The following is a 14,093-nucleotide window of genomic DNA, read 5'->3' on the forward strand; positions in this document are numbered from 1 at the left end:
CTTTTTGCTGGAAGTTGTAGCTCTTAAACCTCTTTACCTATTTTGTCGGATCTCCTACCTGCTCCCTTCTGGCAACCAAGAGTTTGTTCTCTGTATCTATGAGTCTCTGAAACATCAAGATTTAAAAAAACACCCTCCAAACTGTGATGTTTTCCATAATATCTTTAACCATAGAGGACTGGCTTAGGACATATATCAATAATCCTTTGAATTGCACTTTGGTTTCTTTTTCTTTTGTTAAATTCAAGCAAAACTGTATTTAATACTTTTTACTTAAAACTGCATTTACATTATGAATACTTGGGGAATCACAATACTTTTTTTTTTTTTTTTATTTTGTCTTTTTGCCTTTTCTAGGGCCGCTCCTGCGGCCTGTGGATGTTCCCAGGCTAGGGGTTGAATTGGAGCTGTAGCCACCGGCCTATGCCAGAGTCACAGCAACTTGGGATCCCAGACGTGTCTGCAACCTACACCACACAGCAATGCCGGATCCTTAACCCGCTGAGCAAGGGCAGGGACCGAACCTGCAACCTCATGGTTCCTAGTCGGATTCGTTAACCACTGTGCCACAACGGGAACTCCCACAATACTTTTATACTTTTAGCAGTTGGACATTTTCCATTCTAAAACTTAAAACTCATTACAGGTGTTTCCATTGTGGCTCAGTGGTAATGAATCCGACTAGTATCCATGAGGATGGGGGTACGATCCCTGGCTTTGCTCAGGGGGTTAAGTGTCTGGCGTTGCCATGAACTGTGGTGTAGATCGCAGATGGGGCTCGGATCTGTCATTGCTGTGGCTGTGGTGTAGGCCAGGAGCTGCAGCTCTGATTCAACCCCTAGCCTGGGGACTTCTATATGCCATGTTCAGGCCTAAAAAAAAGAAAAAAACTCATTACAACACAGCCCAATTTTTATAAAAAGCATATTTATCCTGTCTTCTTATGTTCCTTCTTTTTTTTTCCTGCTTGCAAATATGCAAATAAATATATCTAAAATAAAGGTCAGTCAATGTTAGTAATAATGATTATTCATGGAGGAGGTTTTTTAAAAAAATTCTTTGCACCCCATTGTACTGCTTAATTCTTTATGATAAACAGATATTATTTTTGCAAATGAGACTTTTTCCTTTACCAAAGCACAACTTCATTAAAGTATCTACTGTTAAGGAATTTCTACTGAAAATTAAGCAGTATGGCTCAGATATGTACCTTTCTGTTTATCTAACTTCAAGTGGGGCTGCTGGACTGTACCCTGAAGGCCTGGAAACCTTGTTATTGCCCAGCCTGGAGACTGAAGAAAGAGCCTGGAGACAGTGACAGAGACATCAATGATTGTCTCAGAGGATCTTATGTATCTGAAGAAAGACCTGGAACAACACCCCACTGTTTACGGCAAACAGCAAGCAGGACATGGCAGCAATCTTTGCTACTTGGGGGAGAAGGCGTCTGCCATTTATAAGGGAATTGATGTCAGGATGGGTCATCAGTTACCAGAAAAACTAGCAGCTGAGGCAGGAGGAAAGCAAGTAGGCAGTTACTGATTTAACCCTATAATTAGGATGATTGGATAGTTATTTGAGTAAAGCAGGGCCTCATCAGCAGGGGAAAATACAGAGAGCAAGAGAATAGCCATCTTGAATAGCCTGACCATACAAAGACTAAAGCTTTCACCTAGGTTAGTGGATAATAATTAGGTCCCCAACACTAGAAAACCTCTGGGGTGTAGTGGTGTGGAGAAGGGGTTCAAAATACCAAATCCTCATAATTCTAACATAATGACTATTACTGCATGTATACCATGTACACAAACAATCCTACGCACTATATTTCTATTAATTCATTGAATCTTAATGACAAGCAAATAAGGGAGCTAAATAATTTTCCAGATTTTACAGATGAAGTACAGTGAACTTACACACCTATCAGAGAAGCTGGATTTAAAGTTCTAATCACTGTACCAGTGGTTCCCACATTTTGCTGCACATAGGAATGACCCAAAGATATTAAACACTGATGCCTCGCTTGTACATGCAAATATTCTGTTTAATATAAGGTGCAGCTCCCGTTAAGGTGCAACGGGACTGACAGTGTCTCTGCAATGGGGATCCGGTATTGCTGTGATCCCCGACCTGGCACAGTGAGTTAAGGATCCGGCCAAAAAAAGAGGGGGAGGGGTGTGACCTGGGAAACAAATGTTAAGTTTCAGTGTTGACTCTAAGGTGAGATAAAGCATAGGGACCACTGCACTATACTTTTCTGTTTCCCAGTCATCCTTGGCTTATGGTTATCAAGTCTTAAGGAACATCAGAATCATCTGATAAGCTTTAGAACTTAAAGGTCTCCACCTCACCCCAGGCCAAAGGGCCTGGGCTTAGGTGTTTAATGCTTCCCAGGTGATTCCAGTTTCAGACAAAGGCAGAAGCGCTGCATAGGAAGATACCAGCTGCCTCCATGTTAACAATTGGTGCCTGAGCTAGTGACTGTTTTAAATTAATTAGAGGAGTATCTTTCATGCGAATTGGGCACAAAAAGAGAAGAAAAAAGTTAAGGACCACTGTCAAGTGGTTAATGTCAGCATGGTTTTTCATATATCTACATTCTCATAGGTTCAGAATTATTCTGGAAATAAAATTTAACTGTCTCTGAGATTGGATTTAGCATTCTCCCTGATGAGAATGTGACCTATGAGTTTCCTTAGCTACCGGTTTTTTTTTTTCCTTTTTTCCCCTCTAGGCCAAGGTTATCAACTGGCATTGGGCTTCATCTGGGGCTACCACAGGTATAACAAGGGCCTACTGATAATTATCTACTTGAGGTCTCATTAAGAAAGAAAAAGTCCTTTACAGAATATGCTAAAAGTTTAGTCAATGAAAATAAAATAATAAAAAGACTAAGGCTCAAAACTTTAAAAGAGAAATGAAGGAGTTCCTGTCGTGGCTCAGTGGTTGACGAATCTGACTAGGGACCATGGGGTTGTGGGTTCGATCCCTGGCCTTGCTCAGTGGGCTGGGGATCCAGCATTGCTGTGAGCTGTGGTGTGGGTTGCAGACGCGGCTCGGATTCCGAGTTACTGTGGCTCTGGTGTAGGCCGGCAGCTACAGCTCCAATTAGACCCCTAGCCTGGGAATATCCACAGGCCTCGGGAGCGGCCCTAGCAAAGGCAAAAAGACAAAAAAACCAAACCAAACCAAACAAAAATAATAAAAGAGAAATGAAATCCACAAAGTATTAGGCACAGACCTTGAGAAATAAACTGAATATCTTGTAACTGAATGAAGAGAAAATCTGAGGTTGAAAGCAGGGAGCACTTCTTAAAGGGAATATCAAAGTGAAAATCCACATATGCCTGTCTGGTTTGGGAAACTAAGACAAAAGATTCTAATGACTGATATGCATTGAGTGCTTATAATACCAGGTACAAGTCTAAGCCTTGGATTTGATGACCTAAGATCAAAGATTCTAATACAGTAGAATCTTTGGCTCCTAGGGTACCCAGCATGAGAAAGCCCACAATTAATCAGCTCGTGGGCAGTTCTTAACCATTCCTTTTCCTAGCACAAAGGCACATGTACATCCTACCTTTAGCATCCAGGTACTGAACACAAAGCCAGTACCTGGATACTAAGGGTTGTACCTTAGTACTATCAGTCTTGCTCTAGATAGGCTCTAAATTCAGTTAAGAGCTAAAATTGCCAGGTTCAAGATCAAAATCTCTAGTAACTGCATAACACCCCCAATTTTGCTAATAGAAAAGAGAGCCGTATGCTTTAGCAAAGCAAAACCAAACATATAGGTGGCAGAAATGCTATCTTCTGAAAATTAGTTCTGTATCTTTATCCATATAACACAGTCTACCAGGCAATGGGTTTTAAAATTCTTGAGGAGTTCCCTTCATAGCTTAGCAGAAACGAATCCGACTAGCATCCATAAGGACACAAGTTCGATCCCTGGTCTTGCTCAGTGGGTTAAGCATCCGGCGTTGCCATGAGCTGTGGTGTAGGTCATAGACACAGCTCAGATCTAATGTTGCTGTGGCTGTGGTGTAGGCCAACGGCTACATCTCTGATTTGACCCCTAGCCTAGGAACCTCCATATGCTGGGGGTGAAGCCCTGAAAAGACAAAAAAAAAAAAAAACAAACAAAAAAAACGAAAAACACACAAAAAACCAAACAAAAAAACCCCACAAAAACCTTGAAAGATTATCAATCACCCTTCTGGATCTTAAACTGTCAACTACCCCTGTTCATTTCTCATTTCTAACTCTAATATAATAACCAGGTCAGGTGTGTGTGTTTGTCATCAAGAGCCAATGCACACAAGCACTTTTGACATGTACAGAAACTTTCTTCAGGTCTGAATTAGCTCTAAGACTCAAACAGTCAGCAAACAAGATATCAACTGAAATGTCAGGGTTCATGGGCAAGTTATTGGCAATTATCGATAACAAAAGAAACAGCATGGCTCTCATAGAATTTGTGGCTTTAAGCAGAACTGAATGCCACTGGGCCTGTGAGAGTAGTTTAGAAGCAAAGTACATACCTAGATAATTCAGACAGTTGCGATCATTCTCCCGAATATGGATGAGCATCTGCCCAACATAATATTTCAGCTCAGTACTGCATGACAACAACTGAAAAAGTTTAATCACTCCTTAAGGTCACACCTGAAATCTGGCAATAAAACTCCTTTGATGTCAAGGAGGCCTCTTTTTAGTCACTGTTAGCAGTGTATCTCCTCTATCAAGTTACATGGATATAAACTGATGAGGAGAGGTTAAGACCCTTAAAATATAACAATACCATTAAGAACAAAAGGCAGTGTGTTCTGAACCTATACTGTGGAAAATATTGTTGCAAAAATAAAAAAACTAGAATGGATGAAATAAATAACAGTATTGCATCAGTGTTATGACTCTAATAACTGTATTGTGGTTATGCATAAGCCTAGTTCTTGGGAAGTAAACAATTAGGTATTAAGAGGTTAAGGAGCATGATCTATGAAACCTACTTTCAAATGACACAGGAGAACAGATTTTATAGATAGAATGATGAAGCAACTGTGGTAAAATTTTAATAATGAGTGAATGTGGACAAAGGGCATATGAAGTTCTTCAGATTATTATCACCACTTTTCCGTAAGTTTGAAATTACTTCAAACTTAAAAGGAATTAAAATGAACCAGCTGAATATATTCTAAACCTAAATGAAAAGGAAGTGAGAAAGGGAAACAAATCTAAGCTGTCATTATATTTCTGAGCCAGAAAGAGGCTGGACATTTTACAAAGGTCATTCTACAGGATCCAAAACATTTCAGTTCTGAGTCAGACAGTTGGGTTGGTTTGTCTCTGAACTCTACCATTTTGTAGCTCTGTGACTTCATTCTCTTCACCTTTTGAGTCTCAGTGTCCTCCTCCATAAAATGGAGTTAAATGGTACAAATATTCTAAGATGATTGAGATATCAAGTACTATACACTGTGTTAAGTGTTGGAAGACAAATCTTTATGGGACTCTTAAATTTCTGCCTGTCTTCTAAGCAAGGCACAAACAGCTCTTTATTTCAGATGATTTATACAAGGATGTTTGTATAACAAACAGATTTGTGAGACAGATATGGTGTCCCACACCAGCATAAAGGGAAACATGCCTACTGCCCATTATGAGTCTCAAGAGTTCCTAAGTAACACACACACAGCCTGTGCAGGTATCATCTATCTGACCCTCTTCATAGCGCCCTGTGGAGGGGTTTGGGGAATCCACACAAGAAAATGCTGATACTCTGGCTACTACTTTTTTTTTTTTTTGGTCTTTTATCTTTTTGAGTGCCGCACTCGAGGCACATGGCGGTTCCCAGGCCCCAAGCTAGGGGTCTAATCAGAGCTGTAGCCTCCAGCCTCCAGCCTCTACCACAGCCCCAGCAATGCCAGATCTGAGCCGTGTCTGCAACCTACACCACAGCTCAGGGCAATGCTGGATCCTTAACCCACTGAGCGAGGCCAGGGATTGAACCTGAAACTTCATGGTTTCTAGTCCGATTCCTCTCCACTGCGCCACAATAGGAACTCCAGGCTACTACTTTTGCTGGGAATAATAAATAATAAAATCCTTTTCTTCTGCTCAGGGGTCTCCTTTTCTCTGCTACTATCCATGAACTGTGGCAGACTAACTTGTAGGGTGAAATCCCAACCCTTCACAGTTCTTGATACAAAGTACTTTCTACTAATATTATCTCATTAGATCTTATCAATAGCCCTGTAAAGTTCAGCAAAACACTACATGGTTCAAGTAAGGTATTCCACAAATAGTTACTATTATCTTCGGGAGCAGCAGCAGCACAATTAATCCTCACAACAATTCTGTAAACTAGAAATCAACACCATCATCTTATAGCTGACAGATTAATTAACCTGCCAAGAGTAAGTCAGTCACATTAATGAAAGGGCTGGAATTTAAATCTGTTCCACTATTACCACATCATCTCACAGCTTTAAAATTATGAACTCATTTGGTGAAGTTGCAAACTTTATATTACATCCCAACAGCTATGTTTCAGGCACTCTGCTGGTCTGGAGAAATAATAGTGAATAAAACATGGTCTCTATCTTCATGAAGCTTATAGAGGAAATATACAGCAAAACAAGTAAAACAAGACAAAATAATTGTTAACTCTTATAAGTGTTATGACAGTAGCAAACAAGGGACTGAGATAGGGAATAACTGGAGGACATACTTGTCAAACTATGGGTTGTCAGTTAGGAATAAATTCAGTGAGTCCCAGCCAGTACTTCTTTGAAAAATGAAGCTGTATAAAATAGAAGAGAATATATATACATTATAAAGTATTGTTTCGTGAAACTTCCATCTAACATAGAAAGTCATGATATAAAATGCATTTCCTTTAGAAATAGGGAATAATCTATGCAATGGAAATGTAATAGCAATGGAAAGAACTTGCTATGTTGGAAAACCAGAAAATTACAGTGTGGCTAGAATTCCATAGACAGGAGGGATAGAGTAGCAAGAATTGAGGTTGGAAAGAAAGATGTTAACATTCCAGTAGTAAGTTTGTGCAATGCAGTTTTAAACAGATAAGTAATATGGTTTGATTTACATTCCAGAAGTCACTTTGGTTGCTATAAGGAGAATGGAGGGTGGGCAGGAATGGAAACAGAAAGAATCATCAGGGAGTTCCCATCGTGGCGCAGTGGTTAATGAATCCGACTAGGAACCATGAGGTTGCGGGTTCGATCCCTGCCCTTGCTCAGTGGGTTGACGATCCGGCATTGCCGTGAGCTGTGGTGTAGGTTGCAGATGTGGTTCGGATCCTGCGTTGCTATGGCTCTGGCGTAGGCCGGTGGCTACAGCTCCGATTAGACCCCTAGCCTGGGAACCTCCATATGCCGCGGAAGCGGCCCAAAGAAATAGCAAAAAGACAAAAAAAAAAAAAAGAAAAAAAAAAAAAAACCATCAGAAAGCTGTTGTAAGTAGCCCATGTAGGTGATAATGGTAGCTTGGCTTGGGGTACGGGAAGGAAGGACAGCAGCAATGGAAAAGAGTGGATGAATTCAAGATATTGTTTTGAAGATAGAATTTTGAACTTGCTTGAGTAAGCATCAGAGTGATAGTCTAAACAATCAATCATGCACAAATATCGTGGTTCCATGAGCATGCCATGCTCTCTCTCCCATGTGTCAATGTCTATGCACATGCTCTTGAAATATCCTATCACTCCCCAAGCTCTCACTCTACCCAGTATACTTCTACACACCCTCCCTTAAGGACTGAGCCCAACACCACCTTTTCCACAAAGCTTTCCCTGGCACTAAGAAGCTGTCCTCTCCATATTCCCTTAGTACTTCACACTTGCTTCTAATATAGTGGTTACAGACTGCTCAGCAATTACCTGTTTATATAACTGTTTCCCAAGCTACTCTGGAGCCATGCCAGAGAAGAAACCATATTCCATTCATTTTCAACCTTGGGAGTGACAGTGCTTAGAAAACTGTAGTCTCAGGGAACCAGAGAAATGGCAATATAAAAGATCTCAGTTAATGGTATTTCCATTGTGGCTCAGCGGATTAAAAACCTGATATGGTGTCTGTGAGGATGCAGGTTCGATCCCTGGCCTGGCTCAGTGGGTTAAGGATCCGGCATTGTGGTTTGGATATGGTACAGCTGTAGCATAAGCCAGCAGCTTTGATTTGACCACTAGCCTGAGAACCTCCATGTGTCGCAGGTGTGGCCATAAAAAGAAGAAAACAGATTCAGCTTTATCATTGGCTTTAAAAATGGAAAGATGAGGCCATGAGCCAGAGTACAGAAGTGGTCAAGATAACTAAGAAGGAAGACCCTGAATTCACCTCTTCCCAAGGGCACACCAAAATTACAAATATTTACAGAGCAACTGTTGCGAAGACTAAAGACAAGCAGAAATGATCTTCTACAATTAAAGATATAAAGAAGGAACCACAATTAGATGAGAAGGGGGGTGAATCTACAGTATAGTCAAAAAGCCATACACCAGGTGGGCAACCCACAAACAGGAGGAAAATTAAATTTGCAGAGGTTCTCCCAAAGGAGCGAGGGGCCCCAGCCCCAGGGCAGACTCCCCAGCCTGAAGGTCCTGCACCAGGAAGATGAGTTCCCAGAACATCTGAAGACTAGTGGGGCTTAATTTCTGGAGAGCCAGAGGGCTGTAGGAAATACAGACTCCATTCTTAAAGGTCACACACAAACCTCACACACACTGACACTTACAGTAGAAGCAGTAATTTGAAAGGAGCAGAAATTAACAAATAAGCCTACATCAAACTAAAAAATTTTTGCACAGCAAAGGAAACTATCAACAAAATGAAAAAGGTGGCCTGCTGAATGGGGGAAGATATTTGCAAATGATACATCTGACAAGGGGTTAATATCCAAAATATAGAAAGAACGAATACAACTCAACATTAGAAAAATCTAACAACCCAATTGAAAAAGTGGCAGAGGACCTGAACAGATATTTTTCCAAAGACATACATATGGCCAACAGACACATGAGAAGATGCTCAACATCACCAATCATCAGGCACATGCAGATCAAAACCACAATAAAACATCATCCACACCTGTCAGAATGGCTATTAACAAAAAGACAATAACAAGTGTTGGTGAGGACATGGAGAAAAAGGAACTCTCCTGCACAGATGCTAGGAATACAAATTGTTGTAGCCACTATGTAAATAGTATGCAAATTTATTGAAAAATTAAAACTAGAACTACCATACCATCTACGAATTCCATTTCTAAGAATTTATCCAAAGAAAACAAAAACACTAATTCAAAAAGATATATGCACTCCTATGTTCCTTGCAGCATTATTTTGTATAGCCAAGATATGGAAGCAATGTTAGTGCCCATCAATAGATGAATGGATAAAGATGTGATATAGATATACAACGGACTATTATTCAGCCAATAAAAAAAGAAGTCTTGCCATTTGCCACAACATGGATGGATATGGTATCAGCTTTGTGAAGTCAGTCAGAGAAAGGCAAACACTGTATGATTCCACTTACTTCTGGAAGCTAAAAAGCAAAATAAGTGAACAAAACCAAACATTATAAATAGAGTCACAGATACAGAGAACAAACAGCTGGTTGCCAGTGGGGAGGTGCTGGAGGGAGGAGAGAAATAAGTGAGGAAGATTAAAAAAACTGTAGACTCATTAATCAAAATTTGTTGAATGAATGTGTCCTTTTATGTAAAACATTACTTTACTCCTAAACGAGGTAAGCACCATTATTCATAAAGGTATGTATGAATTGCACATATTTTTATTTATCCTTGTTTCAGATCATCTCTCAATAACCTCTTATTCGGGGATATACTTGCTTAGTTTACACTGCCATACACATCTATCACATTCTGTCTAATGATCAGAAAGTGCTCCTTGTCTCCACAAACTAAACAGCATAGTGTATAGGAAGGAGCTAATTTTGAAGCTGGACAGATTTCTGCTATAAATCAACTTTCAATTTATTAACCAGGATGTATGGATAGGTTATTTAATCTCTCTGGATCTCAATTTGCTCAACTGTATCATAAGGTTTATACACTTTCATAAGGTTGTCAGGGGGCTTAAATGTGAATGTCAAGTAATTAGCACAAATATATTCAACACATATTAATTCCTGTTTCTTCAACTTAATTTCTTTACAAGGGAGAATACAGCCTTCGCAAAACTAAACACAAAATGCTTCTGGTCATGGTACTCTTTTGACCTAAGGGCTTTGAGTGGAAACCATTTCACAGACACAAAGCTTGGACTGAGGTCCAAAACTACCTTCCCTGGGTATAGTTCACTGTCCACATTAACACAACTTTCTTATTTCTTTGTCTTCATTAGCTATTAACTTTCCTCTTCTGGGAGACTTCTGCCCAAGCAGCTTGATTGTTCATTACAGGAACTTCATGAAAAATCTATCAATAAAATAGTAAGCATCAACAATTTATGCCCCAAGATTCTCTGCACTCCTAGCCTTGATCTTTCCATCGACCTTAAAATCAGTATCTAACCTTAATCAAGCCATCATCTCTACTCCCCTGCCACTGAAAGACCAGCCGTAAACCAAACCTCAAACTTTCAATAAAATCTGACCTGGTCTTCCCAATGAAAAATACTACCAAAACTCTGTTGAGGTGCTCTTCCTTAGCCCAGTAAAACAAACTCAGCTTTTTCTAATGAAATGGCCTACTGGTGATATTTGGGATGCTGGCATTAAACAGGGCACTACATCTCTTAAGTATAAAGACAAGACAGAAGAATTTCCCCACAGAAGTCCAGAAATACTGTAAAAATAAACTAAATGAGATATATGTGCCAGGCAAAATATATCCACTAATATGTCCATTAATTAAAAGGAATTGGTTTGCCAAGACTACAACAGAATTTCATTGCAAAACTGCATAGGTGGCTGATGCACTCTAAAAATTACTTCTGATGAAATCTAATGTTGCAGTGTTTCATTCCCTTCTTTATTACAAAGTTGTTCAAATACTGAAACCAAGTCCCCCTAAAACTGCCAAGTTTGATTAACTTCTCTACCCAAGACGTTATTCCCTTTCTTGTCCAACACTTGTTCCCCTCAAAATTGAGAAGTATCAAAGAAAAGAGGGGGGGTGAAACTGAGCAGAACCCTATGGGACCCTCCTGTGTACAAAAGTCTTTCAGTTTCCCAGTTTCTTTCTTTTTTTTTTATGGCCGCACCTGTGGCTTATGGAAGTTCCTTGGCTAGATAGAGGTCCAATCAGAAAGGCAGCTGAGGCTTAGCTACAGCCAAGGCAACACCAAATTCAAGCCGCATCTGCAATTTATTTTGCCGCTCGAAGTAACACTGAGTCGTTAACACACTGATCTAGACCAAGAATCGAATCCACATCCTCACAGAGACATAGGGTCCTTAACCTCCTGAGCTACAAAGGGAACTCCAGTTTCCCTGTTTCTTCAAGTAGGAAAAAGGCCTCAGCCCCCCTGACCTTCCAGAGTTCCAAAGGACAGATTCAAACAATAGTAATTGTAATTAGTAAATCAGGGAAGTGAGGGAATGTAGGAGAGGAAAAAAAAGGAAAAGCAGTCAGGCAATAGAGTAGGGATAAAGCAGAAGTTCTAGTTCCTTTTCAAGTGATATACATAATGATACATCTTTGACTACTGCTGCAGGAAGCCCCCTACCCAGAAAGAGGATGGCAACTACTAGCTAAGACCCCAGTCTGATTAGAACCTAAGGAAGGAGATGTGGACCATTTCTGACCCATCTGACTTCAACCAACTCAAGCTTAGACATAATCAACCTTCGCCTCAATTCTACACTTGAATTCTCTCCTCAAGCCTCTTCAGGAGTACCCTTTAACTTAAAGCTTCTCCAATTTTGCTATTTGGGGAAACACCAATTGGGGAAAGATCCCCAGTGTTTTTACTTGCTGCGAGTAATAAATCCTCTGGATCTTTGGCTTGGTGGTCTTTTGCCTCCACAGCCAGTGGCAAACACAGTTTTCTGCTAACAATGTTTCTGAACCAAGAAAAACAGGGTCTCATGTTATCTTCGGAGTTACCAAAAATAACCCTAGGACAGGTGGCCAAAATGACCGCAAGAGAAATGACCAGCTTTTAAATTAGATCCTTTCAAATGAAACTTCAGATTCATCACTGACTTCACCAAATGTATGAAAGATTAAATTCTATAAGGTCTAACCATGACCACCCCGGTAAAGCACCCTGAGCTGTCGGGTAGTAAACAGTAAGGGAAGTAACATGTGCCTTTCAAGGTTTACTTTCACCGCAGGCTCCACCCTCCACGGGGTCTGCGTCCAGTAGCTCAAGCACTTCCAGAAAGGGGGGAAGAGACGGAAGAAACAAACGGGATTACCGCGGAACCCGCCCGCAGAAGTGAAAGGCCTTCTGGGCGCGGAGGCCCTCCTTATGTCAGTTCCCGGGTCCGTACCTGACACGCGATGGACCTGCGGAAGCCGCACGCCATGTTTGATTCCACGAAGCTGATCCCAGTGGGAAGGTTCAGAGCTCTGCCCAGCCCACCTCTTCACGCCCCGCCTCCGCGCGCCGGAAGCCCGCCCCGGAGGGTGCTGCCAACCAATCAAGGAGCCTCGTGGACTGCCACTAACCTTTGCCCTGCTGCCGCGAGGGAGCGCGGGAAATCCCGAGTGCATCTGGAGTTCCGTGGATCGCTGGGAGTATGGCCACCTCGTCGGTGTCCAAGGTATGTGGGGGCTGGCACCCACTAGGACTCTGCTAGGACTTCCCTTGTAAAGAAGGGATGAAGTGGAGGTTACATAGACCTCAGTGTACCGGCTCGAGGGGAGGTAGCGGCTGGCCGAGCTGGAGGCGTCTTTTCTTCGCATACCTTGAAGGCCAGTTTTGCTTAGAGAGAGAAGACGCCGATCCATCTTAGTGTTTTGGCTCTGAGGCTTTGTAAGCTATGGTTTGTGGAGCTCAGATGCTTCGAGGATGTGCGCCATTCCCCCCTCCTTTTTCCTTCTCATGAATATTTATTGTGCGCCGAACACAGGTACCGAGATACAGTGGTAAACTAAATAAGCACAGATATTTCCATCATTACCGAAAATTCTATTAGACAGTGCTGCTACAGACCAAGTAAGACCTTTAGTAATATTGAGAGTGTATCCGGAAGCCTCGGAAAGTTAAGCTGTCTAATAAAGCTGAAAATGCTGGTGAAGAAATTGCGAAGATGTGTCTATGTTGAAACAGTAAATTAGTGAAGAAGGCTATACCATGGATTTAATTTTTAATTTTGATTAAAATTAAAATTATGAGAGTGCCTTCCAAGACTACATACCAAGGAAGAACTACAAGCGATAGGGTTTTGGGGTACTGTGATGCCAGGTGCAAATGCAAGAAGTTGTTTGTTTTTTTTTTCTTTTTTAGGGCTGCACCTGTGGCATATGGGCCTTCTCAGGCAAGGGGTCTAATCCAAGCTGCAGCCTATGCCACAGTCGTGGCAAGGTTGGATCCTTAACCCACTGAGTGAGGCCAGAGATCATCTGCATCCTCATGGGTACAAAGTCGGGTTCTTAACCCTCTGAGCCACAACCAGGACTCTGCAAGAAGATATTTAACTGCTAGTATTTTTTTATTAGGATTGGTACTGTTTTTGTTTTGTCCTGGTTATGAAGTTCCATAGCTTTTAGGAAGTCTGTCCCTGATCCTTTTTGTTGCCTGAGATTTTTTTATATCTTGCAAAATTGTGAGAGGGTTTTTTTTTTTTTTTTTCTTTTCAGGAAGGCATTTAGAGCATTACAACAGAAACTCTTTTATTGAGATGATTATGAAGGAGACCTTACATAAATAAGGTCTCTTTTTATTTCATTGGTTCATGGAACTGTCAGCATGCTTTTTGCAAATTTTTTTTTTTTTTCCTGTCTAAACTTCTCTTTCCTTGTTACACTTTGTGGCTGTTGCTCTCCTCCCAACCTTTTCCATCTCCAGCACCATCACTTGATCAGTAGTTCAAAGTAGTTAACAATATTACTCCCATGGCCATACATTAGGATCTATTCCTAGCACTCTTCCTAGC

General features: G+C 41.0%; 2 protein-coding genes across 11 annotated transcripts in view; one reads left to right on the plus strand and one right to left on the minus strand.

Annotated features, from left to right (window-relative positions):
• Positions 1–12,608, minus strand: part of RARS2 (arginyl-tRNA synthetase 2, mitochondrial) — a 75,587-nt gene extending 62,979 nt beyond the window's left edge. The window contains exon 1 of one of the 7 annotated variants that reach the window (XM_021089854.1): positions 12,486–12,608. In XM_021089854.1, the coding sequence (XP_020945513.1) occupies positions 12,486–12,521 (36 nt within the window). In that variant the 5' untranslated portion in view covers positions 12,522–12,608. Of the gene's footprint in view, positions 1–6,730; positions 6,794–12,410 lie in introns of those variants that run through there. The other 6 variants (XM_021089843.1, XM_021089847.1, XM_021089867.1 and 3 more) reach the window with 6 other exon arrangements.
• ORC3 (origin recognition complex subunit 3) overlaps positions 12,646–14,093 on the plus strand; it is a 62,113-nt gene continuing 60,665 nt past the window's right edge. For 2 of the 4 annotated variants that reach the window (XM_021089812.1, XM_003121290.6), the window contains exon 1: positions 12,646–12,758. In XM_021089812.1, coding sequence (XP_020945471.1) covers positions 12,735–12,758 — 24 coding nt within the window. In that variant the 5' untranslated portion in view covers positions 12,646–12,734. The remainder of the gene's footprint in view (positions 12,759–14,093) is intronic. The other 2 variants (XM_021089832.1, XM_021089821.1) reach the window with 1 other exon arrangement.

This window comes from Sus scrofa, chromosome 1, assembly GCF_000003025.6.
Source record: "Sus scrofa isolate TJ Tabasco breed Duroc chromosome 1, Sscrofa11.1, whole genome shotgun sequence".
NCBI lineage: Eukaryota > Metazoa > Chordata > Mammalia > Artiodactyla > Suidae > Sus > Sus scrofa.